The sequence below is a fragment of the Miscanthus floridulus genome, chromosome 10 (assembly GCF_019320115.1).
Source record: "Miscanthus floridulus cultivar M001 chromosome 10, ASM1932011v1, whole genome shotgun sequence".
Lineage (NCBI taxonomy): Eukaryota > Viridiplantae > Streptophyta > Magnoliopsida > Poales > Poaceae > Miscanthus > Miscanthus floridulus.
The window spans coordinates 17,296,237-17,322,012 of NC_089589.1; the positions used below are offsets into that span (position 1 = coordinate 17,296,237).

A 25,776-nucleotide genomic window follows, 5' to 3' on the forward strand; every position below is an offset into this window, starting at 1 on the left:
AATAAGGAATATACCATTCCGGCCTCCAACATTCACAAATAAAATGAGGGAGGTTTTAGAAAAGAAGTGATTTCTACGTGTGAGTGTGATCAGTGTGCGGATATGATGTAGTATGACCATTTGCGTCTGTGATGAGGGAGGTTTTAGAAGAGAAGAAGTGCTTTCTAAGACATTAAATGAGGAAGGAAGAAAAAATGACGACACATGCATGAACTATTCTTGACAAGTTGCGCTCGGACGACGACGTACCCATCATCAAAGTGATGACTGATGAGCATAGATATACTTGACATCATATATGCATGAACCATACGCATCGATCCTCCATCTCCTTTTCAAACAAACAGGACCTCGATTTGAAGTATATAGTACGTCCTAACCGCCGCAGTCTCTCGCCAAATGACAATAATTTAAACCAAAAAATATATATATTTGATCGTTAGACGCAAGCGAGTGCGATGCACGCAGCACCCTGTAGCTTCTTCTGCTTCTGGTTGCCCTTACCGTACGTGGCCACCACGTCGTGGCCTAGTGGAGCGGCGGCGACGGCTCGTCGGCACCCCGTGCCGCCGGACGTGCAGAGACGTGGCTGGCGCGCCGGCGCGTGTGCGTGTGTGCACGCAGGCGCAGCTGAAACCGGCCGGAGACAGCGACACGCCAACAACGCCTGATGACGGTGCAGTGTAAGTACGCGTCGTCGTCGTCGATCACGTCGCCGTGGCCGATCACGCACGCACGCCGATTGCCTTTTGGTGTGGTAGTAGCTAGTAGGTTCGTGGCACGATCACTCACCCAGAGTGAAAGAGAGAGAGGTGCGTGTGCGTAACGATCGATCGGTTGCACATCGCTTCAAAGCCTTCTTTTTGAAAGGGCGGGCACGGTTCTATCTTTTTCATCTACCTATATTATAATACTATTGCCTTGTTTAGTTCGGGAAAAGTTTTCCCAAAAAATGCTACAGTATCTATCATATCGAATCTTGCGATATATGCATGGAGCATTAAATGTAGACGAAAAAAAATTAATTGCACAATTTGGTTGGAAATTGCGAGACGAACGTTTTGAGCCTAATTAGTCCATGATTGAACACTAATTGCCAAATAAAAACGAAAGTGCTACAGTAGCTAAATTTCCAACTTTTCACGAACTAAACAAGGGCTATTATGTCTTGATAATATTTGGCTACTTTAAAAATTTCTGTCATGCTTGTTCTCAAGTTCTAAGAATTACCACCACTGCAAAGCAAACAGTTTTTGCACGCGGTCAAAATGGATTCTAAAAACAAGACATTTACAGAGAGACATGGTCAAAATCAAAATCGATTCTCAAGGACGCTTTTCGATAGTGATTTGGATAGAGCATAGTTGTAGAATCTTGGAATGTTGGACACGAACACCACTCCATGTGCATGGGCTAATCAAAGAAGAGATAGAGCTCATAACAAGTTAGACTAAATTTGTAGAAAAGAGCATCAAGATTTATTCAAATCCAATTACTATCATTAGGCACAGCATAAAATATATTTTTATTTACTTATTTGGTGTTATAAATATTTATGCTCTTTTCTACAAATTCAGGCAAACATTAAAAAATAACTTAATAACTCTAAGGCTGCGTTTGGCAGTGAGAAGTATTTTAAATTCTCAATAGAATCACTGCCAAACGCCATAAAACGAAAAATGTTTCAAGAAAAATCACTTGGAACAGATTCTTATTTTGTACTATTCTAAAGAAACACCCAAAATCTAGTTTCTCCTGATTCTAGTTCTAGTTTAAAAAATCCAACGAACTAGCTAAATGGTTCCATGAAGTGATTCTGATTCAGTAAGAAATATTTTTGAAGAAAATTTAGATCCAAAATGTTTCCACGAGAATTTGAAACCCTCCAAATGCGTCATAAGAATTGATTTATTCAGGAACGGATGTAGTAGAGAGAGAAGCAATGCATGGTAAGGTAAAATAAACACTTTGTGATGAAAGCCTGCCTAGACTACATATAAAGCCATAAACTAGGGAGATGTAATATTTGAGTGCCTTTAATTTTTCAGACAACAGTTTTTTTAAAAACCGACTAGTATAATTTTTCGCACGCACGCTGATTGCCTTTTGGTGTGGATAGCTACTAGCTAGTAGGTTCGTGGCACGATCACTCACCTGAGAGAGAAACAGAGAGAGGTGCGTGTGCGTAACGATCGATCGGTTGCACATCGCTTCAAAGCCTTCCTTTTGAAAGGGCACGATTATGCTATCCTTTTCATCTACCTGTACTATAATACTATTAATACTATTATGTCTCAATATTTCGCCACTTCAAAATTTCTTTCAAGTTTGTCGTTCTCAAGTTCTAAGAATTACCATCACTATAATACAAACAGTTTTTTGCACGCGGTCAAAATGGATTCTCAATGATGGTTTTTCAAAACCGCTATTACGCCATCGATGGCAAAAATGAGGCATTTACAGAGACAGTCAAAATCAAAATCGATTCTCAAGGACAGGTTTTCGACAGCGATTTGGATAGAGCATAGTTGGAGAACCTTTGAAGGACGCCACTCCAAGTGCTACTGGCTAATCAAAGAAGAGATAGAGCTCATAACAAGAGCTACTAGGAGTCCTGTAAGGACAACCCTAACCTAGAAAAACTAGCATGGTTTTTATGTGTATTAATTAAGATGCCAACAAAACTTTTCTTAAGTCAAACTTTTTTTAAGTTTGGCTAAATTTATAGAAAAGAGCATCAAGCTTTATTTAAACCAAATTACTATCATTAGTTACACCATAAAATATTTTTTTATAATATACTTATTTGGTGTTGTAAATATTTATTCTCTTTTCTATAAATTTAGCCAAACATAAAAAAAATGACTTAACAACTCTAAGGGCGTGTTTGGCAGCGAGAAATATTTCAAATTCTCAATAGAATCGCTAGAATCACTGCCAAACGTCATAAACAGAAAAATATTTGAGGAACCCTTGAAGCTGATTCTCGTTTCTGTACTAGCACACAAAACATAGTTTCTCCTGATTCTAGTTCTAGATTTCAAAAATCCAATGAGCTAGCCAAACGGTTCCACGAAGTGATTCTGATTCAGTAGAGAAATATTTCTGAAGGGAATTTGGATCCAAAACGTTTCTATGAGAATTTAAACCCCGTCAAACGCATCCTAAGAATTGATTTATTCAGATACAGAGGTAGCAGAGAGAAGCAACGGTAAGGTAAAATAAACACCTTGTGATGAAAGCGAAGACTACATATAAAGCCAGAAACAAGGGAGATGTAATACTTGAGTGCCTTAATTTTCGGACAACAATTTTAAACAACCGATTATTACAACTAAAAGGATAACTCATAGGATATTATTTATACTTTTTCTAGCCAAGCAATGAAAAAAAATTATTTGTTGCTCGAAGCCTTGAACAACAACAAAAATCAGACACTAAGGCTGTGTTTAGTTCGTGAAATTCGGGAATTTGGCTACTGTAGAAATTTCGCTTTTATTTGACAATTAGTGTTCAATCATGGATTAATTAGGCTCAAAACGTTCGTCTCGCGATTTCCAACCAAACTGTGCAATTAGTTTTTTTCGTCTACATTTAATGCTCTATGCACGTATCGCAAGATTCGATGTGATGGCTACTGTAGCACTTTTTGGGAAAGTTTTTAGGAACTAAACACAGCCTAACAAATGAAGCATTGAAACACAAACAATTAGTATATTTTTTAATCAAAACAATAATATACAACAATAAAAAGTCAGACACCTAGAATATATATACAGGAGAAGCTAGGAAAAAATAATGTTTTGCGAAGGGAAGAAGTTTGACGTGACCGGTTCTCCCGCCCACCGTCCAGCCGTGTGCGTGCCAAACCGCCGATCATAATACTAAGAATGCAAGTTGGCCAAGTACGTTCAGAGCGGTGGACGAATAAAATGTTTGGATGGGAGAAGGCGATCGATTGTGTCAAACTTGACCGTGCAAATGGTTGACGATTGCGATTATGAATTCTAGAAGCAGGGAGATCCACTTGTGTCAGTATAATGATCCGTCCATGCAATACCACAAGGAAAAGATACACTCCTCCTCCTATATGTGAACAGTCTGAATATACGAACAGATCAACAGTTGGCAGCGGGTGATGAAGGAAAGTATTGCTCCACAGTCTAGTAACGACCTAGCTGCAGGAACAGGATGCAGCAGTTGGAGTAGGAAAGTATGTAGGCTTAAGCTATGCAGGCTCTCCTATATAACACAGACGATTGGTTCTTCGAGTACATACGGGCCTGGCCACAAAACGACGAGTCTGCAGATGAGTTTGGTCCCTGAAACGAAACGGGCCATTCATCCCTGATTCTTGGCTGCCCCTTCTCCGCACAGCACATTTGGAATGGCATCGCTCTTAGCACCGGCTACTGCTCAGCTCCGTGACCACGTACACAGTTTGGTTGCTGATTGTTTCTGCTTCTTGTTTGCTGGTCACCGTGCGTGGAGTCACAGGATTGACGAGGTAGTCGTCAATCACATCCAGATCAAGATTATTGGCTATATAGTATAATATCATCGTCAACAAGCAAGGAAGAAGAAGATGATGAAATAAGCCTCACACGACGGTCCAACGTCGTCGTAATGTAACAAGCGTGACATGTCAAACGCCAGCGCGTGGCACCCTGGTCAGCAACCACCAACCATGCATGTTCGCCCCAACACAAACAGTGAGCACAGAGGCCGGACGAAACCTTCAGAGAGCACACACGGATTTGAACCCGCGCGTGTGTGGTTTTGGCACGCACGCGTGCAGACGAGACGACGACCGAGCGATGGAGATGAACACTAATCCACACGCGCTGATGATCAGCTAGCTAGCGAGCCGTTCATTGATGATCGCATCGCGGCAGGTCGGAGCCTCAGATCAAGCATGGCTGCTGCTGCCACAGCGTGCATCTGCCGCCACAACCACAGCCGGGGCCGGACGACGACGACGGCGGCGGCTGCTGCCTCTGTAGCAGACGGCGACGCCCGAGCCGCCCGCCATGGCTGCGTGCGTGCACCTGCAAGCTTTTGCCTTTTTGTTATTGTTATTACGGGCCCGGGGAGACCACCGGCCACTGCTCGCGCACGGTTGGTTCTTGGTTGGCTGCTTCACTCCCTGTACCAGTGTACCACTAGCTAGAAACTAGAAAGGCAGGCAGGACCTATTCGCTTGATCGTTTACGTGGCTTATAAATCGGCTGATGTTGTTTTGCTGTAAGAGAAAAACACTGTATCATAAATGATAAGTATGGCTGGTGTTCGTCATCGGCCTCAGCCAGTCAGCCTCGTTCCCAGTTACCTGGCTGACACGTCGGCCAGTCAAAGGCGCGCGCCGTGTCCCACGCGCCAGCGACGTACGACGGGCCGTGTGATCGAGATGGTGGGCGGGAGCCGTCGCCGCCGTTGCTGTCATCAGAGAAGAGAGAAGCTTTCATCCAGTTCGTCGTCCTGTGTGATTTTATTATAACCAAAACGGAAAATAAAAAAAAATAAAAAACCGTCGTCGCGGACTTTTCCGGGCTTGCTTGCTTTCCCGCAACGCAAAGGCCACCGCGAGAGCGAGCTACTAGAGTCTAGATGCCTGCCTGCACGTCATCCTGCACCGTGGCTTCTCTTCTCGTCACCTCTGCCGCGTCCCCATGGAGGCGACCGGTCGGTCGAGGCATGCACGGTGCACGCACAGCGCCGGCAGAGACACCTCGCTTTCTCGCCCCCTCCACAGACAAGGCAGCTACCCCATTTATAAACCAACGAACAAGCCAGTAGCTAGCCAAGCCTGCTGCCTGCCTGCCTGCCTCCTCCAACGCCGGACGGAGACCATCAGAGACACACGCGCGCAACCACCCCCACAAGCTTTCCTATCCACGTCCTCCTCGCTCCAACTGACTCCCCACTCCCGGCCGGCCGGCCGCCCGCCATCGTTCTCATCTCATGGGTGCTGGCGCGATGGAGGCCTCTTCCCCGGCTGCCTTCGACGGCGACGGCACGAGCACGACCATCGAGGACCTCCCGGCGGACGTCCTGGCCCTCGTGCTCCGCCGCCTCGATGGCGCGTCGCTGGCGGCCGTCGGGTGCGCGAGCTCGGGCCTCCACGGCCTCGCCACCGACCCGGACACGTGGCGGGCGCTCTGCCTCGCCATGTGGCCCTCCGTCCGCGACCTCCTCCCCTGCCTAGGCCTCGGCGGCGGCGACGTCGACCACCGGGCGTTCTTCGCCGACGCCTTCCCCTTCCCGTGCTCGGACTCCCCATCCCCTCCCCCGCCCTCGCCCTCGCACCCGCAGCCGCAGCCCCTGCCGGCGCGCCTCGTGTCGGCCGTCGATCTGAGCCACGCGGGGGTCAGCATCCTCTCCCGCGTCGTCGAGACGGACGCCGACTCGGACTGGTTCCTGGGCGCGCCGTTCCGCGTCGACGCGCTGGTGCAGGAAGGCTTCACGTTGCCGACGGCCGCCTCGGCGTCGGGGATCTCCCACGCCGACCTCGAGCTCAACTGGGTGCTGCTCGACCCGGCCACGGGCCGCGCGCTCAACGCGTCCAGCCGCCGCGCCGTGGCCGTCGACCGCAAGTGGCTCACGGGGGACACCGTGGCGCGCTTCGCCGTCGTGCTATCCGGCGGCGAAGGCGGCGTCGCGCTCGACGCCGCCGTCACGTGCGACGAGCGGTACGGCCACGTCCGCGAGGTCAGCCTGCGCGTCGAGGACGCCGACGGCGCCGGCGTCAGCGGCAGGGACGGGCTCGCCGCCGTCGCCGCCGCCATGGCCGCGCCCAGGCGGCGCGGGTGCCGCGGGGGCGCCGCGGCGGAGGACGCGGCGAGGGAAAGGTACGAGGACTTCGTCAGGGGGAAGAGGGCGCGCAAGGAGTGGAAGGCCAGGCGCGAGGGCATCCTTGACCTCTGCTGCTCCGGCGTCGGCGCCGCCGCGTTCCTCGGCTTCCTGGTTATGCTCACGTTCCGGTGACCTCGTCCGGCACGCCGGGCAACGCCGAAGCCTCAATCAGAGAGTGCCGTTGACATGTACAGTGTAGTTCAGGGAATGTGAATATGATTGTGCTGTAGCCTGTAGGTTATACGGTCGGCTGTCAAAGAAATGTACAACAGGGAAAGTCAACATCATATATCCTTTTTCTTTTTCTTTTGCTATTCATTTTCTTCTTCAGAAAGCGAGGTTTATGAAATAAAAAATACAGACTTCTAGAATCTTATTAGTGTCGTAATTTGTCCACGCCAAGTACAGGCATCTATCTCAATATAAATGATTGTTTAAGCCTTTCATCATACAAGTTGCTCGGAGCCACCGTGATTTCAGTTTCAGTGGACATCATGCTACAAAGCTCTCATCGCTGAGGTGAAAAAGTTTAAGCAAAACAGAACATATGTGCCAGTGCGGCAGTGCCACACGAATTCTGACACCTATAATGAAATTTCTCGGTACATCACACAAAAATAGATCAAATTTCAATGTTCTTGAACAAACCCAGTTTTACTTCCACTTTTCAGTTACATAAATATGCTTATGACACTGCCAACACAGTTATTTGGAACCAGGGGACCCCACAAATACTACCAACCATTCCTATAGTACTCTACATCAATACAAACACAAAACTATACAAGAGTTCGGGAAGGGAAGCATGCAAAAAGTCAAAAGGAAAAAAATACAAGCATTCTTGTCAACCAGCCAGAAACTCCAGAAAGACTAAGCAGTCTATACAAGTGATTTCTGCAATTCCCGATACAACAAGTCGATGAACTCGTCGCTCTGTTGGGCATTTGGTGAGAGTTAGAGAAGATAATAATACTAATCCAAACAACTGTACCCTGTATGTTTTCAGTGTGGAACTTACCTGAACAAGTCTCTGTAGCGCGTCCTTGACTCTATCCCTTGTAACAACAGGTCTATCGCCGTGTGGAGGGTTAAGGGAAGGAGGTGGAGTGGGCGGTGGAAAAGGTTGGAGCAGCGGGGTGCCGTATTGAGAACGCTGAACAGATGCTGGAGTAGGATGAAGAGGAGGGGCAGTAGGAATCACAGATGCACCTGGCGGAGCCAGTGGAATTGAAGAGGATGGTGGAGGCGCAAAGAAATCCGGTGTCACAAGATTTGTTGACCGGCTAGTGTGGGCGTTAGTAGTCATGGATGGGCAATGGTGGAGCTGATGAAGCTACTGAAGGGGGTAGTTGATGTGTTGGAGCAGCAGATGGAATGATCAATGGCACATGGGAAGAAGGAATGCTCTCAGTAGACGGGTGCACTCTTCCAGACAGTGGTGTGTTTGATACACTTCCAATGCTAGCAGCAGCCCTGCAGAAATGTTGGAAAAATAATCTCAGCATAGTTAGACAGCAGCAGATATTTTGTAATGCAGCATATATCCAACCATGAATGCAGCATACTTGTGTACATACATCAACCGAGATGCTACAATGGTCATTGAGTACACAATGCAGATAAATGAGGATATACCATTCAATCAACATGAAGAAAAAAAAACAGAATGAAATAGCTGATAGTTGACAGTTTAACATACACTGAAGTAATTGATCAATGATTCTTCAGGAGTATCAAGGACTACAGCAGCAGATGCTGGCGGAGGTTCAAGAGGGCCATCTATAGCAGCAGATGCTGGTGGAGGTTCTAGTTCCTCAAACTCACTGTGGCCATGAAAGAAACTTCAGCACAATTGATAATACATAATTCAAAGGAAAGAATGAAAGTGGTTGAATCCAAGAGACTGGAAACAAGTAATGGACCTTTTTGTGGAAGGCGCTTTTGGTTTTGGAGGTACTTTGGCGTAAGCATTCAGTATCCTGCAAATAAAATTGAGCAGCAAACCGTAAACTATCTGCCCACATGATTCTAACAAAGAAGTTCATCACTGGATCCTGAGATACAATTGTTCTTTTTTAAAAGGAACAGATGTGACAAAGATTATGCCAAAACGATCATAATGCCCTGTAGCATGATACTGGCCATTTGTAGAAGTATCAGGGAAACATGCCATCACCATGGCATCCTGAGGTACAATTTTTTTAGAAAAGGCATCCTGAGATGCAATTGTTTTTTGGAAAGGGACAGATGTGAAAATGGTTATGCTAAAATAATCACAATCCCATGTTGTATACATTCTAAATAGAGCGCAATACTAGCTATTTGTAGAAGCATCAGGGAAACATGACATGACAATCTCCAACAGTATCAGAAGTTTGTAAGCACACTGCACATCCTTGCTCTATACCTAATTTGGGAATTTCACTTGCTAGCATGCAAAGCTGTGATTAAGAGGGAGGAAACTGACTCTTTTCTGGGCACCAATATGTACTAGAGTAGTCGCTACTTCTTATTGCAATCTAGAAATAAAGTTATCTGAATATTTCTGTCAAATATTTGGAATCTCACCAGCACTTAGTAGTTGACAAATGCAGTAAATCTAGAAAACAAGCGGCTCTCACACTTCAGGCTAACAGGGCAAGTTACTTCATGCCCTAAAAGGCTAAAGAGAGAACTAAGATTAGTAGGCCAGTATGTAGCTAGAATTAGATTTTGTCATCACAGGTCCTGCCACATTTCTCATTTAGAGAATGTGATCCCAGCTAACAATGCTCACATTTAGTAAGACTAAGCATTTCTCATTCATCCACAACTAACTGGATCTTGAAAAATACATAACCATAGATATTTCAGATCAGAACTACTAAAATATGGTACAGTAATGTTCATAATCTACTCCCTGCATTCCAAACTGTAAGTTGTTCTGGCTTTTCTAGATACATAGCTTTTGCTATGTACATAGATATACACTACGTCTAGTCTAGATACATAGCAAAAGGTATGTATCCAAAAAAGCCAGAACAACTTACAATTTGAAACGGGGAGAGTACATAAATTCAGAGAAAGATACCTCCAACATGGGGAGAGAATACATGAACAGCCTTTACCTTCCAAATAGACTTGCAACAGCTTCAGCAGTCATGTTGATTGTAAAACCAAATTCCATTTACTTCTTGTGAAGCGTTCCGGTACAACAAATATGGAGGTTGAAGTTCATATTCAAAATCACTTAAGAGATCCTCCACCAGATTATCTGTTGAGAGCAACATCATCGGACTTCTCAGTGAAGGATTCACCACATGAATCATCTGACTTTGTGCATATATTATAAACTTAAAGGTACTAAAGTTCTATCAAGTTATTTAAATTATTTAACATGCCTTGGAAACTAGAATTGTGTCCTCAGTCTAACTCCTAATGTAGCCCAACTGCCCATACAGGTTAACTTCAGATAGATCACCTTGACAATAACGCAGGGCACACATGTGTAGCTAAATTTCGCAGCGACCTAGGCATTGCAGTGCACTGGTTAACCTTTAGATATCACAAGGTGATCTCCATTTAACAAGATCCGAAATGAATGGTTTATATATCATGATTGATGCTGTTGGTTGGTACAGCTTCTAGTCACCCGTGGGTTCATCATAAAACCAAACCAACTACCCAAGACGCGAACCAGAAAGTCCAACCAAAGATAGTGCGTACCAGTGTTGCGCCTGTTCATGACGATGAACTGGAACCTGGGCTGCGAGTTCCTAGAACAATCGAGCACAATCAGGACAGAACAAGACCGCATACGAGAGCAAGCAAAAAAACCAACCCAAACGCTCACCTCTTGACGACGAACAGCGACCCCTCGACGTCCTTCCGGCTCTGCGCGGCACAAACCAACAAGCAGAGAATTTCAGAATCCGCCGTGAGACCATGCCGGATCGGATCGAGGGTACAGGAAATGGAGCGCGGGGGGAGGGGGAATCGGCGGCTCACCCACTGGTTGAGGTCGATGTTGAAGTCGTAGAGCGTGACGTGCGCGGCGGTGATGAGGATGTCCTCGACGGCGGGGTCCAGGCGCTGGAGCACCGTGAGGTTGAGCACCCGCGTGGCCTCCGCGTCCATCGCCAGGTTCGGGGTCACCTTGCCCCCGTTCGGCTGCGGCGGTGGCGGCATCGGCTGCGCTGGATCTGAGAGCCGAGCAGCAGAGGCCAAGCAGGCAGCAGCAATCGTGGAGTGGGGTGGGGAGGATGTCTCCGGAACAATCGCAACTCACATCACGTCGGATCGGACGCGGTGGAGGACAGGGATGGCCAGGTGGGCCCGCCCGCGGTAAAGGTGATTGGGCGTAGATATGTACGGCCTACTTAGGCCCACGTGCACCTAAGTAGTGGGCTGTAGGTCCTCGCGGCTGTAGGCCTTAACCCACGCGACCAGTAGTGGGCTGTCAGCCCATAGGGGAAGCCTTCCTCCGCAATCTAAACATACACTTCATAAATGTCAGGTATTATAGTCACAAAAAAAATGTCAGGTATTATAAGATTCATCCTCGAATATATGTTCATATTTTATTCATATTTTGATCTTATAAATGTTGACAATTTTTTTTCTTAAATTTATTCAAATTTAAAATAGTTTGGCCAAGTATATAATCAGATACATTCTTTTTCATAGAAAGTACTCCCTCCATCTAAAAAACTGACATTGGGTTGTGTGCTGATCAAACTTTTTTAAGTTTAGCTAGATTTATAGAAAATATTAATAATATTTATGTTTCTAAATAAGTTATTTTATAAAAATATATTAAAATATTCATATAACAATACTAATTATACACCATAAATATTAATATTTTTATATATATTTGGTTAATGTTAAAAAGTTTAACTTCTTGAAAAGTGAGCTCTTTGTGGACGGAGGAACTAGTTACTGAAAAAAATTGGAAGATGTTAATAATTAGTACTACCTTAGCACACCTACAAAATGTATGTGTTTGCATTATTTTTAGAACAGTCTGAGGAAAGGAAATGAGTAACACCCGCATATTCAGGTAACCGTTGCTATAAGTTGGCATTAATTAAATGTTGAGGCAAGATAAGCTTATATTTGTGAACACACTTTAATTTTGTGCACAGAGGGAGCAGCACCTAACTAAAAATGTTAAGGGCTCGTTTGGAAGCCCATGTAACCACCTCAATGCATATATGTCCGGTAAATTGGTGTCAAATTTTATACAACAATCCATCCTGGCATACATAGATTGAGATGGGTACATTAGCATCCCAACAATGACTAAATGTGTTCTCGTAAAAAATGGTGCTAGCAACAAGAGTCCAAGATCAAAAAGGCTGTTTTCTTTGTGCATCCTCGAAAGGACCGAACTAGTAGGGTTTTTTTATTGAAAAATGAAGGCACCAAACGCATTAGCTATTTAGCTTACCTCGCTCTGCCCCTAACTGAAAAAGGCAATGTGTGTTCTCTCGTTTTGTGAAAATCTTCTAGCTAATAATATTAAAGAACCGTTTGGATGGACTAAAACGCCATTAGCCCATCCGGAAAAAAAGTAGTAAGAGCTAATAGTACGGTTAATTTGTTGCCAGTACACATTTTAACCATTAGTACATTATAATCTTTTTTTTATCAGGCATTATAATCTAATTTGGCAGCTAGTCATTTGCCAATCTAAACGTGCATGTCCTCAAGCCCCTATAGAACGTTGTATTTTTTTTTCCGAATTGTATGCTTCTTATGTGAATTTTTGTACAATTAGCTTGACATTATTTGTAGTGCCTTCATCCAAAAAATGCTGCAATTTTATATTTGAACCCAGTCAAATATTGGTAAGTTTTAATTAAAATTATAGGAAATAGTATGAACAATTATGCCAAATACATTTATTACAAAAATATTATGTGATTAATCGAACAATACCTATTTTGTATCATAAATATTAATAACTTTTAATATAGATGTGAAACTTAAAATCATTTGAAAGAAAAAAATTTGCAGTATACCAGAGTCCAGAGCTAAAGGTCCTGTTCGTTTCGCTGAAATTTGACTTATGCTGATTTATTATGAGAGAAAAATATTATTCGTTCGCTGAAAAATATGGTTAAAGTAGTGTCGAAGAACCGGACGAAACCGTAGCAGTATGCTTTCGAGGGCTTGCAGGAGCAATAAGCACGTTTGAAAGGGTTACGGAGAGGCCAGCAACGCACGCATTGGTTCTGTACTTCTGTGCCCTGCATGAAATTCCGAGGACATGGTCATGCATCACCATCAACTCGTAGCTTGTGCTGGTGGGATTGTTTGTTGTTTCGTGCCGGCTGCGGGGTGCCAGTGCATGACGACTGCTGACTGACGCCTGAATAGGAATAGTCACCTCACGCTCATGGCACGCAGGACGGCAGGAGGAATATCGATCAGTCACCCCAGTGCAGAACATTAAAGTCTGAACAACATTGCCTTGCTTGAGAGGGAGATGACACGCGACGACAAGGCATGAATGACATGAAAGCCGGCCGGCCGGCCGCGAGACAAGGGGCCGGGGCCATCACACAACACGGAACAAGCCTCGCTCGACACTCCAATGAAAACCCGGATACGCATGGCGGCCGCCGGCCGGCATGCATGGTCGACGCAGGCACGCACGCAAGATACAGATACGAACGGCTGACGAAGGCGACGACGACCGCGCAACGTGTAGGAGCACACGTAGCGTCGCTGTGCGAGCCGCTATCGATCTGCGGCCCCGGTCCGGCCGGCCGGCGACGACGGGCGGCGGCGCGCATACCTTGGTCAACGAGGTTTCAGAAACAAAGGCGCGCACGCGAGATGGAGCCGACGCGCGCGCGGCAAACCAGGTTCGCGCGCGAAAGAGGCTCCACGCCTCCACCCAGAGCGATAGCGGTTGGCCCCTGCGCCCCCCGGATCGGTGGCGGCGCCCAACACCGCTGCGTGGCCCACGTGGCACTGTAGTTTTTCTTTTTTTGCAAGATGGAGCCGGCCGGCGGCGGCTCTGCCCGACGTACTAAAACCGGATATGACTAAAACCGTGGGTTTTTTTATTTTCAATTTTTATTTTTGAGCAAAAAAAACCGTTGTTCTTTAGAGTCAGGTCTCTTGTCATCATCTTTTGGCCCGGCCCATCTAGTCATCTATAGGTGGCGCACAGGCGCCCGCACCTGTTGGATCGGAGCCCATGGCATCCATCGAATCGGCCAGCAGCTCAAGGCGGTGGGCGCGGCGATCGCGAGCGCGAGGCGCCGCCGCCGCCGGGCGAGATCGGTCCGCCCGCACTATGGCAGGTACTGGTAGCTCCGCACCTGCCGTTGTCGCCCCGCGGCCGGCACGACCTGCGAGTCCCGAGGCGGGTGCGTCAAAAGCCGTGCCCGAGACCCGAGCTAGCAGCAGCGCGATCACTGTCCCATTGGGATAGAGGGACGACGGCAGAGCCGGGCCAACTTGCGCTCCGCCGCCGTCCCAGCACCTATCTGCATACTCCGTATACTCCACTAGGGACGACGGCGAGCGCTGGTGCATTGCATCCGTCCGTGGCATATACTGTACTGCTAGCTGCAAGCCTGCACTTCACTGCTGCACGGCTTGCAAGTTGCACCTTGCAGGCAATGGCGGCGTTGGGATGGAAGAGAGATGCTGATCCACTGCCTGCCTGTGCGTGCATAGCAACGGCACGGGCACCAGGACCGCCACTGTATCCGTCCCTGCGTGCGGACCGCCTACGTAGGTCCATATACATAGGACCTACTGTTTGCTCATAATGTTTAGCCGACAAAGCAAGTCCATAATAAGATGGGTTCCACTGGAGATTAAAAATTATTCTATCCAATCATCTCGTGTACCTTCACAAGAGAGAGAGCACAACGTTTGTTTATTGCTTATGGGTAGTCAATATGGTTTTGGGTACCTTTAGTTGTAGACTGTTATATGGACGGTCTCTACAATGTTTCAGCTAACTCATACAGAGTATTTTATTTCCTATAAACTACTTTGCTGTCATATTGTGGTTGCTCCCCTCGCTAACTGCGGCCTGACCGTCTCGCTCTCAAGGGACAGGGGGATCGAAATGCAGAGGATGAGAGGACTCATTCCCTCCCAAAGTATAATTTTTCACTTTTAAAAAGTTAAATACTTCCAATTTTAATAAAATATACATAAAAATATCGCTAAGTTTTTAATAATCTTAGTTAATTTGTTAAGAAAATTTGAATCCTAAGGACACTCCCAACGTAATAGTAGTTTCAATAGATATTATTTGTATTGTCACGTTTAATTTGCTGAGTTGGTAGGTCATTCATCGAAGAGAGAGAGAGAAAATGAGGAAATAGTGTTTTCTTCCGTAGAAATGATGTCTACGCAAGATCGAGGAGACCGAAGAAACGAGTCTCAATAGCGTTGGGGAGGGCATCGTGGTTTCTTTTCGGCGTCTCTGGACGCCGTGCGCCAAATCTTCCCCAGCGCGCTCCTCTCCCCGTCTTGGACGGGTGACGGCACGACGCGGCATTAAACCCCCTAAGGCCTCGTTCGGCAGCTTGGGATCCAATCCAGAAGATTATTCAATCCAGGCCAGGAATTAGTTGATCCACTTGCTGGCACTCATTCCAGGCCTGGGTTTAATTCCTCAGCAGAACCAATCTAGGAGGCTCCAATTTGCTGTTCGGTTTGGCCATGGATCCATCCAGGGCTGCTGACAGCATGTACACGTACATATCTAAGCATTTAACTAACACAACAGAATATGATCAGGTTTGGAACAATTCAAATTACCATTCAAAGCAAACCCAACAGAAATTTCACAATCTGACAAACAAATATAAGTGCTTGTCATAAATAAATCCCATGTTTTGGGGTTCTTGATCATCAAGTCTATCATCATGCTCTCATACATGTGGAGATAATGGGCCGCAACAATAGCAGAGTACCATAGATAAAGGACATGCTAGCTAGTGCCAAAAGTGACAAAAGGTGCATCAAAAGGTTGTCATGATCCACTCATGAAATTACAATCTTTTCTCACACAAACCATCACAAAGTGCACAAATCCAAAGCATAATTTAAACTAGTAGATAACTCGTCTAAGCCTACTCAAGTGACCAGGTGAAAGGTCCTGGTTTGGTTTTGGTAATTGAGTGACAACTTAGGTGGACTAATTGTGTTTATATGAGATACACAGGTGATTAGTCCACAAGTACATGTGTGTGAGCAACATATGCCATAAAGGTGAAAATGGCTTGGAGATGTTGCAAAGCTCACACATGTGATGATGAAGGAGCTTAAATGCACATGAGACATGACATTGAGTCATGTGATCAAGGTGGAGAAGATCAAGATAAGACTTGGCTTGATGGACCAGTTGCAAGCGTGAAGGGCAAGTCGAAGGCTTTGGAGTGATGGACCGCGTGGCGGTGAAGCTTGAGCAAGACTTGGCGCCGATGGACGATGGCAACGGTGAAGAGCAAGTGAAGTCAAGATCGATGAACCAATATGATCACGTGATGATATGAAGTGGATCATATCATTGTTGATCGTGTTGGTGCATGTGTTGCATCGACGATGGAGAAGATGGAATGGAATGCGCAAGGCAAAGGTATAACCTAGGGCATTTCATTTCACCGGTCATAGGTGTGTAGAGAAGTTTATGACCGGGTTTAGGATAGATGGCCGTACTATCAAGAGGAGCAAACTTGTTTGCATATCGGTCATCTATGTGCCACTTGAGTGATCTAACTTTGCATCGTCGCTAGGATCGAGTGGCGTGGCAAGTTGAGTGGCTAACATCATTTGGGAAATGATTGTGAAAATGCTAACACACATACACATGGTGGTGTACACTTGGTGGTGTTGGCACATTTACAAAGGAGATGAAGTTGGAGTTGATGTGGATCAACTCGGTGAAGAAACGGTGATGAGAAAGGTTCCACAGAGTGGACCGGACTCTGGTCACGCAGTGACCGGACGCTGAGGCTCAGCGTCCGGTCAGTGGTGGCTGTCAGCGTGCAGCGTCGGTCAGTCGACCGGACGCTGGAGGCAGTGTCCGATCCTATTGTCGGGCGAAGCAGCGTCACTGGAAAGTGACCGGACGCTGGTGCTGCGTCCGATCACGTGCGATCGGACGCGTCCGGTTGAGGTCGGTACCTTACTAGAAACGACCGGACCCTAGGGGTTCTGCATCCGGTTAGTTAAAGCTGCTGCGTCCGGTCAGGTCAAGTGATCGTTGGAATCGGCACACGTGGCCGTCTACGGGCGACCGGACGCTGAGGTCCAGCGTCCGGTCAATCTGACCGGAGCGTCCGGTCGTCCTGAGTTTTGCCCAGTGAAGGGGTAACGGCTCTATTTGTACGTGGGGTTATAAATAGAGGTCATGGTCGGTCTTGGGCCAGCAACTGAGCACACTAGAGCCTTGGTGGCTTGTGTAGTAGTGCTTGGGAGCCCTCCATCTCACACATACTTGATAGTGATCATCCGATTGTGTGAGTGAGCGATTCTAGTGCGATTGCATCATGAGGTTGCATCGAGTGGCACTAGGTGATCGAGTTGTAAGCCGGTGGTGCTTGTTACTCTTGGAGGTTGCCACCTCCTAGACGGCTTGGTGGTGGTCTCCGTTGAAGCCCGCAAGAAGCTTGTGCGGCGCTCCGGAGAAGTGCTTGTGAGGGGCACTTGTGCTCGCCCCGCGGGAGTCGCGAAGAGCAACTTTAGTAAAGCGTGTTATTGAGCTACCCTCACTCAAGGGGTAGGTTCTTGTGGTGCCTGACGTGCGGGCTTAGCGGGTGATGCTAATTAGCCGCCGAACCACCAAGTGAGTGGTCGACACAACGGTGACTAGCGTGTTGGCAAACACGTGAACCTCGGGAGAAAAATCATCGTGTCAACCTTGTTCTCACCGTTGGTTTGCATCCCCATTACACAAGCTTGCAATTACTTTTATACATATTAAGCTTGTGTAGTTGCTCTTGTAATTAGATAGCTTGTGTAGCTTGCTAATTACCTTCTTGCTTGTGTAGCATAGAAGTAGCTCCCTTGCGTGGCTAATTTGGTTTTAGTAACCTTGTTAGTCACATTGCTTAGTTTGTGTAGCTAAGTATTTACGCTCTCTAATTAGGCATTGGTTGCCTTATTATTGAGCATTGCTAATGAGCTTGGTTAGCTTTGTGTTTTTGCTTACTAGCATGTGTAGGAGCTCCCTTATTGCTTAAATTACTAGTGGCATAGGTTTGTGTGATCTTGCTCCTAGAATTGTTTAGGAGAGCTCTAGCTAGCCCGGCACCTTAGTTACATAATTAGTATCTTTGCAAGGTGCTAGTAAACATATATAGAGGGGTGTAGTCTTGGCTAGACCGATTGTTTTAATTCCACATTTATATCGGTTAGCCGACGCGATTAATTTTAGAAAAGACTTATCGGTGTTTCGGACCGGGGGTCCTCAACCAACCAACTAGTAAATGTGAACTGCGTGCCCCTAATTACGGATGGTGATGCAAAGAGATACAAGGTGTATACTGGTTCAGGCAATCGGTGCCCTACGTCCAGTCTGAGAGATCGATCTTGTATTCCTTGCACCGAAGTGCTTGTAGTAGGGGGTTACAAGCTGGGTGAGAGAGGGAGCTAGTCCCAGGTCTCGGTGAGGTGTGATGTGGGCTGCTTGAGACGTTGCTCTCAGGCGGCTGGGATGCGTATGTGTGTGTTACCAGGTGTTCTTCCCCGTGAGTCCCCCCCCTTCTGAGTGGCCCAAGTCCTCTCCTTTTATAGTTGAAGGGAGTACAAGGACAGTACATGTGTTAACTACGCGGCGTCGTGCCAACAGGGGCGACATGTCCGAGCCTGGTGGCCTGTCCCTGTGGCGACGTGGTCGTCGGAGTGGTCCGTCCTTGGAGCACTGGGGCGGCGTGCGAGTCCCATCCGATCCTGTGCGTGGTGAGAGCCCTGTGACCGTCTAGAAGTGGGTGCGGCGGTGGACGTGCAAACCGCTATGGGCGGACTGTACGCGAGGCCGAGGCTTGGCCGGTGCCGAGGCCGCACCGCAATGGGGGGTCTCAGCGGGCACGATCCCCAAGATAGCCGAGACCTTGGTGCACAGTGCCGAGGCCCCGAGTGGGTGGCTCATTTGGTGTGTCGGCTTGGAGGCGGTGATGTACTGGGACAGGTTGTCCGTGCGATGTTGTTTTCGAGGCGGAGATCGTGGGACACAGTGCGGTGTGGGCGCTGATCGTGGGCATAGCGTCAGGACACAGTGGCCGGTAATCCCCGCCGTGCCCTGTCCCGGCCGGTATGGCGCTGATGCGACCTCAGGTCCCGTCGGCCACTCCATGGCGTCGAGCCCTTGTCCGGCGGAGAATGTGGGAGTGGTTGAAGTATTAATGAGACACGACGTGCTGTCGGGAAGGTCGGCCAAGGCGGGGGGGGGGGGGGGGGGCGACGGGCCGCGGACGAACCGGCCTCGAGCGACGCGGAGAATGAGGCCTCACGCGAGACGGAGATCGGACTCCTTGCCGAGACCTTCCGTGAGAGGCCTCGCGCGACACAGAGAATGCACCCCCTGCCAAGGCCTTCCGTGGGGAGCCTCGCGCGAGGCGGAGATTGCGTTCCCTGCTGAGGCCTCCTGCGCGAGGCTCGAGGTGAGGCGGAGGGCTTGGTGGGCCCAGTTGTGGCGGGTGAGGGGCCCATGGCTTATCTTCTAGCTTTGTTTTTGATGGAACCTAAGCGACCCCTTTGATGTTCGCTCAGGGTACCCTGTTCTAAGGTACCCGACAGTAGCCCCCGAGCCTCTGGGGGAGTGCGTGCACTCTCCCTGAGGGTTTGCCGAGGCTTGGTTTGTACCCGCTCCCATAGGAATTGGGTTTTGTTCCTTGAGGTTCCGGTGGGTGCGCGCGAGCGCACCCGTCGGGTGTAGCCCCCGAGGCCCTGGAGGAGTGGAGTTACTCCTCCAGGGGCTTTTTTATTTTCGTGTTTGAACGAGTAGTTCTTATCGCATTTGCCGAGCCCATAGACGCAAGCTCGGGTTGCGGGGGTCTCGGCGAGGTTGCAGGAAAAAGCCCTCTAGCCTCTGCACGGAGCGAGAGGTTCGTCAGGGGCCCCCCTGACTTTTGGTATGACCCTCACGCTTCCTTTCGCTCGGAAGGAGGGGTGGAATGTGCCAGGCTACCCTCGATGGGCACGAGCGTGGACACTTCCGGTGAGCTGTTATCGGGTAGTCCGAGTGAAGGCCCGAACCCCGTTCGCTAGGGGACGGCTAGCGGTCCAGAGACGCACTCCAAGAGTACCAGAGGGTTTCTCTAGTGGGTGCCGAGGCCGTTCGCTGGGCCTCGGTGGCTCGGTGCCTCCCTACGGTGGGATCCCATTCGGAGACTTCCCTGCCGATCTCGGACACGACTTAGGACGCCCCGAGCGACTGTTCGCTCGGGCCTGGGCCATTCGTAGGCTCGCCCCGAAGTCATCCCTGACTCTGCTGCCCTGGGGCGGCTGTCGAAACCTCTTGGAGACACAGCCTTCGAACCCCTGGACCGTAATGGGCTCGGTGCCCTTTGTCGTGTTTTGTAATGAAACCTCTAGCGTGGGCTTGGACCGTTTGTCTTGGTCTTGGGTGCAAGAGGAGCCCCCGAGCCTCCGCCTAGAGCAAGAGGGCGGTCGGGGGTCCCTTGACTTTTTTATCCGACCCTCACATATCCTTTTCGTTCGGATGGAGGGTTTGTTTGCCGAGCCCATTCTGGTCTCGGCAAGGTTGCAGGAAGAGCCTCTAGCCTCTGCGTGGAGCGAGAGGGCCGTCGGGAATTCCCCTGACTTTTTACACGCCCCTCGCGCGTGAGGGTTTGTTTACCGAGGCCCCTTTTGGGCGCGAGCCCGAGTTGTGGGGTCTCGGCGTATTTGCAGGAAGAGCCCCCCTAGCCTCTGCACAGGGTGAGAGGGCCGTCAGGAGCTCTCCTGTGTTTTTGTACGACCCTCATGCTTCCTTTTTGCTCGGAAGGAGGGTTTGTTTTGCCGAGCCCCTTTGAGTGCGAGCCGGGGTCGATGGGTCTCGGCAAGGTTGCAGGAAGAGCCCCCTAGCCTCTACATAGAACAAGAAGGCCGTCGGGGGTTCCCTTGACTTTTTGTGCAACCCTCACGCTTCCTTTTCGCTCGGAAGGAGGGGTGGAATGTGCCTCACTACCCTCGGTGGGCACGAGCGGTGGCACTTCCGGTGAGCTGTTATCGGGTAGTCCGAGTGGAGGACCGTACCCCGTTTGCTAGGGGACGGCTAGCGGTCCAGAGACACACTCCAAGAGTACCAGAAGATTTCTCTAGTGGGTGCCGAGGCCGTTCGCTGGGCCTCGGTGGCTCGGTGCCTCCCTACGGTGGGATCCCATTCGGAGACTTTCCTTCGGTCTCGGACACGACTTTGGGCGTCCCAAGCGTTTCGCTTGCTTGGGCCTCGGCCCCGTATAGGCTCGCCCGCGGTTGTCCCTGACTCTGTTATCCTAGGGCGGCTGTCGAAACCCTTTGGGGCCCAGCCTTCGAACCCCTGGATCGTAATAGGCTCAGAGCCTGGTTCCTTCATACGAAAGGAATAGGCCGCGGGGAATATCTTCCCCATTGGCTCGGCAACGGGTGGCGTGCCTTTTGAGGCAGTTTCATGGGGAGACGAAACGATGCCTGCTGCCGCAGTGGCCGAGTGTGACATGGTGTATGGGACGTAACTGTCCTCGCATTTAATGTGGGAGACGTGGGCGCGTGGGCCGGCAAAATCGGCTCGTGGTTAACTGCGCCGGATCGGGGGAAAAATCTCCCCGATTTCGTTGCCCGTTCGTTTCGCCTCCTCCCTGCATAAATACCGGAAGAGTCTCGCCCCTCCTCATCCTACCTTGCCTGCATTAGCACCGCCTCCGTCGAGCCATCGCTAGAGCAGCGGGTGCTGGGAAGAAGAGGAGAGAAGAGCGAGCCTAGGGAGAAAGCGAGAAAAAAGCGAGAGCGTGGGAGAGAGAAAAAACTCACCGCCGCACCCGATTCCTCCATCGCACCCATGGCCGGCGACATCGTCGTTGTCGAGGCGGGCCCCTGGGACTCGTCGGACGTCACCGAGGAGATGCTTCAGTCGCTTGTCGACAGTGGACTCCTTCGCCCGGTGACAGACCCCAGCAGACCAGAGTGGATTGCCCCGTACGGCGAGCCGGAGCCGAGGCCTCACGACGGCTACATCGTAAGCTTCGTCTCCTTCCACGAGCACAGCCTCGGCGTCCCGGCGGACCGGTTCATGCGGGCGCTCCCGCACTACTATGGCGTGGAGCTCCACAACTTCAATCCTAACCCCATCGCTCAGGCGGCTATCTTTGTTGCCGTCTGCGAGGGGTATTTGGGGATTGCTCCCCCTTGGGAGTTGTGGCTCCACCTATTCTGGGTGGGGCATACTACCAAGCCGACGGGCACGTCAGGCAAGAGGAAGGCGACGAGGGCCGGCGGCTGCACTCTCCAAGTGTGTCAGGACCGCCTGCACCTCTACATCTCGGCCCAACTCGCGTCCTCCAATCGCCGGTGGTACACGAGTTGGTTCTACCTCCACAACGACGACGAAGGACTTCCCCCTTACACTAGGCGGATTGTGGAGAGTTGCCCGGAGAGGTGGAAGTACGGCGTACCGAAGGACGATCAGCCCAAGCTTCCCCCTTACCGTGGCTGTGGTCGTGGCCGCCTTCCACCGCCGGAGGGTGCTGCCGCTGATGGCTCGGCGGCGGCGGCTGTTTGAGATGAAGCCGGGTGAGCCTATTGAGGGCACTCGGATGTCCTCCTCCGCCCTTTCCGACGAGGAGATTCTTCGTCGGGTGGGGGAGACGATCAAGGCGAAGCTGAGGGGCGGCAACTTGACCCCTATCGCGATGCGGCCGTCGCGGGGGTTCCTTTCGCTGGTAAGTCGTGTGCCGCTGTAGCCCCCGAGCCTCCTCAATCTCCCCTTACCCCTTATTTCCTTATGCGCGTCCGTCGTTCCTGCAGGGGATGAGGGACGTGCGCTCCTCTCCTCCGCCTGTTCCCAAGGACGCGAGACGTCGGGCGGTCAACCGTGCGCACGCTGATGCGCAGAAAAAAATGGAAAGACGCCAAGGCGGCGAAACGCACGAAGCAACTCCTCGCGCGTGAGGAGCTGGATAAGCGCCGCCGTCAACAAAGGAAGGAGGGTCTCCTGCTGGAGGAATCCCCGTCGACGTCGCTGTCGACGGAGGCCTCGGACGGGGATGACGGGGGCGAGGTCCCCTGGACCACCTTCCTGACGTAGTGGAGGTGGTGCCCGGGGCGCTGGCCAGCAGCCCGGCACTCCCGGCAGGAGGAGGAGAAGCGGACCCGGGGCCGGCGGTTGCCCACTCCGGGGCCGGGGCCGACACACCCGAGGCGTGGCCGTTGGGCAAACGCATCGTCAGCCCGGTGGGCTCAGCGGCCGTGGTGGAGCGAGTGGCGGTGGGGACGACGCCACCGCCCCCGCAGAGGACCGAAGGGGCGCCGGGGTCCATTGAGGACCGACCGGCGCCGATGGATATGGAGGCGCCGCCTCTGCCGCCACCTCCGCCGTTGCGGACGAGGTTCGCCGTGGCGAAACGGTTGCCGCGCCGTTCAAGGTTAGTGTATTTTTGGCAGGGTCATAGTGCATTCCATTCGCCTTTTTGGTCTCACGCTGACCCTGTAGGTTATTTTTCCTTAGTCGGAAGCGGCCTACGGACGAGCTCCCCTTGGCGCCCCTTAAGGCGCTCAAGGCGAGCCCTGGCTCCTTCGCCCACTGGGTGGCAGAGGCACAAGCCGCTATCCAACACGGCGTGGCGTCGGTGAGGGTCGCCCCAAAGGGGCCGGCCGCCCAAGGAGGGGTTGCCGAGGTGGCCCCTATGCAGACGAGGGAGGGAGCGCTTCTGCCTCGTGGGGGCGAGGCTCACGAGTCGGATAGGGCCGGTGTGCCCTTGGTTGCCGAGGCCCCCGGGGTCTTCGAGGCTGAGGCGACGGAGGCCACGGCGCCCATGACCGCCGAGACCGCAGTGGCCACGGTTGGTGTCTCTGCGTCTGCCGAGGCCACGATGGCGGAGGCCGAAGCCCCCGAGACCGTCGAGGCCATCGCAATGGCGGCGATGCCGTCTGTCCAGGAGGCGGAGATGAAGGTGGCGGAGGCCTTGGTGGCGCCCTTGGTTCAGGGGCCGCCGTTGTTGCGAGAGAGCGCCCGGGAGACGGAGGTCTATCCGATCTCCTTCGACGATACTTCCCGGGCGCGGGAGGTGGTCGACGCCGAGGATGCCGGTGCCGTGGAACAGCCTGCGCCGATCTTGGACGAGGGGGGCTCGGCCCTCGTGCGGGTGTGACCCGAGCCTTGCGGGTGGGATCACCCGCGGGTACTGTGGCGGAGCCGGGACGACCCTGAGGGGGAGCCCCTGTTTGCCCTCGAGAACGCGGCCGAGGGTGGGCGCTGGGGCACCTTCGAGCAATACCGCCAGCTAGCGGAGCGGTCGCTACGGACGGCCCTGTCCGTGGTGGCCGACGACCTGCCCGGAGTCGCCCAGGTTCGCGTTTTCGTTTCTCGCGCGACGTTGTCCTTTTCTGGTTTTGTTACAATCAATGACCCATGTTCTGCTTCTCCAGGAGCTCAAGACCCGGTCCCTTGGGAAGTCGGTCTTTCTCCGGTGGGAGAGGGGCGTCTGGGACCAGCTTCAGCGGCAGAAGGGTCTTCTTGCCGGTGCCAACGAGCCCCTGTCGGCACGGAGCGCGGAGGTAGAGGACCTCCGCCTTCGTTGTGCCGACACGAAGGTCAAGGCGGCCATGGCCCAGGCACAACTCGCCCCTCTAGCGGCGCGGGTTAAGGAGTTGGAGGAGGAGCTCACCCGCGTGGTCAGTGACCAGGATGCCTTCAGGGGCCGAGCCGTTGAAGCTACGGCCTCGGCCGCGGCTCACGCGGGGCAGCTGGGGGTGGAACAGAGGGCGCACCAGCTGACGAAAGGTGCCTTGGACGAGGCCCTTGCTGCAGCTGAGGCCTCGCGGACTGAGGCTGTAATTTGGAGGGGGACGGTCGAGGGTGAGTTCTAGTCCCTCATTTTGTTTTCCTTTCCTTGTGTTCGCCCCCTAACTCCCTTGTGTGACGCAGAGCTAGGGAGCGAGGCTTCCAGGGCTGCCGAGGCTTCTCGGGTCGAGGCCCAACGCTTGAAGGAGGAGGCCGAGGCTTCCCGTGCCGAGGCCCTGCGTTGGAAGGAGAAGACCGAGGCCTGTCAGGTCGAGACCCGACGCTGGGAGCTGAAGGCCAAGGGTGAGTTCCGTGGGTTTCCGCCCCTAGCTCCCTTGTTTTCTCTCTCGCTCGACCTTATTCCATTTTCCGCGGTGCAGAGTCAGAGGCGGAGGTTACTCGGGCCGCCGAGGCTTCCAGCGCGGTGCAGACGGTGCTCGAGACCGAGATCGGGGAGCACGAGGTGCTGAAGCGTGCTGCCCTTTTCGCCTGTGAGGCCTTGGAGGTTGAAGGGGTTCAGTCAGGCAGCTCCCTAGGGAGCCGTTTGATCGCACTGAGCAACCAGATGCGCGAGCGACTCCGAGGAGCGCTGCACACGGGTGTCAAGTGCGCGCTGACCGTCATCTCTTCTCACTACGTCGGCGTCGACCTCCCGGCCATCAGCGATGGGTATGTCCTGCCTGATGATGACGAGGAGGCGGACGCGGTGGTCACGAAGCTGATGGAGGCGGCGGAAGGCCCTGGCACGGCGCTGGCGACGCTCTTTGAAGAGGAGGTGGTTCCTCCCCTACCACCCGCCGGTGTTGAGGGCTTTGAGCCTTGATCTGGGCCCCAGGGGCTTTATGAAAAAATAGAGTAGGAGTTATTTTTGTATCATAATGCTTGTGGCCGTCGAGGCCTTTATTTCTGAAGTATTTACGTTTCTTAGTTGTTTTTCTTATGTTTCCGAGCCTCTGCCCTCTGTTGCTCCTGATCAGATTTCG

At 51.1% G+C, this 25,776-nt stretch overlaps 2 protein-coding genes and 1 pseudogene across 2 annotated transcripts; 2 read left to right on the plus strand and 1 right to left on the minus strand.

Annotated features, from left to right (window-relative positions):
- Nucleotides 1–5,566: 5,566 nt before the first annotated feature.
- Nucleotides 5,567–7,270, plus strand: LOC136486310 (probable F-box protein At2g36090). Its single transcript, XM_066483180.1, has one exon. It carries the CDS (start codon nucleotides 5,962–5,964, stop codon nucleotides 6,982–6,984), a length of 1,023 nt encoding a protein of 340 aa, XP_066339277.1. The 5' UTR covers nucleotides 5,567–5,961; the 3' UTR covers nucleotides 6,985–7,270.
- A 130-nt stretch (nucleotides 7,271–7,400) lies between these two features.
- LOC136486311 (mRNA-decapping enzyme-like protein) lies at nucleotides 7,401–11,122 on the minus strand (annotated as a pseudogene).
- A 12,227-nt stretch (nucleotides 11,123–23,349) lies between these two features.
- Nucleotides 23,350–24,879, plus strand: LOC136488090 (uncharacterized). The gene is made up of 3 exons (XM_066485127.1): nucleotides 23,350–23,435; nucleotides 23,519–23,990; nucleotides 24,439–24,879. The coding sequence occupies exons 1-3, from the start codon at nucleotides 23,350–23,352 to the stop codon at nucleotides 24,877–24,879; spliced, it is 999 nt and encodes a 332-aa protein (XP_066341224.1).
- The last annotated feature ends 897 nt before the right edge of the window (nucleotides 24,880–25,776 follow it).

What these genes read in the sequence shown, in the direction of transcription:
- LOC136488090 (XM_066485127.1), top strand. Translation starts at nt 23,350, where the DNA reads ATGGATATGGAGGCGCCGCCTCTGCCGCCACCTCCGCCGTTGCGGACG. An exon ending in CGGTTGCCGCGCCGTTCAAG is followed by an intron (nt 23,436 to 23,518) that starts GTTAGTGTATTT and finishes ATTTTTCCTTAG; the next exon opens with TCGGAAGCGGCCTACGGACG. An exon ending in AGGCCTTGGTGGCGCCCTTG is followed by an intron (nt 23,991 to 24,438) that starts GTTCAGGGGCCG and finishes CTGCTTCTCCAG; the next exon opens with GAGCTCAAGACCCGGTCCCT.
- LOC136486310 (XM_066483180.1), top strand. Translation starts at nt 5,962, where the DNA reads ATGGGTGCTGGCGCGATGGAGGCCTCTTCCCCGGCTGCCTTCGACGGC.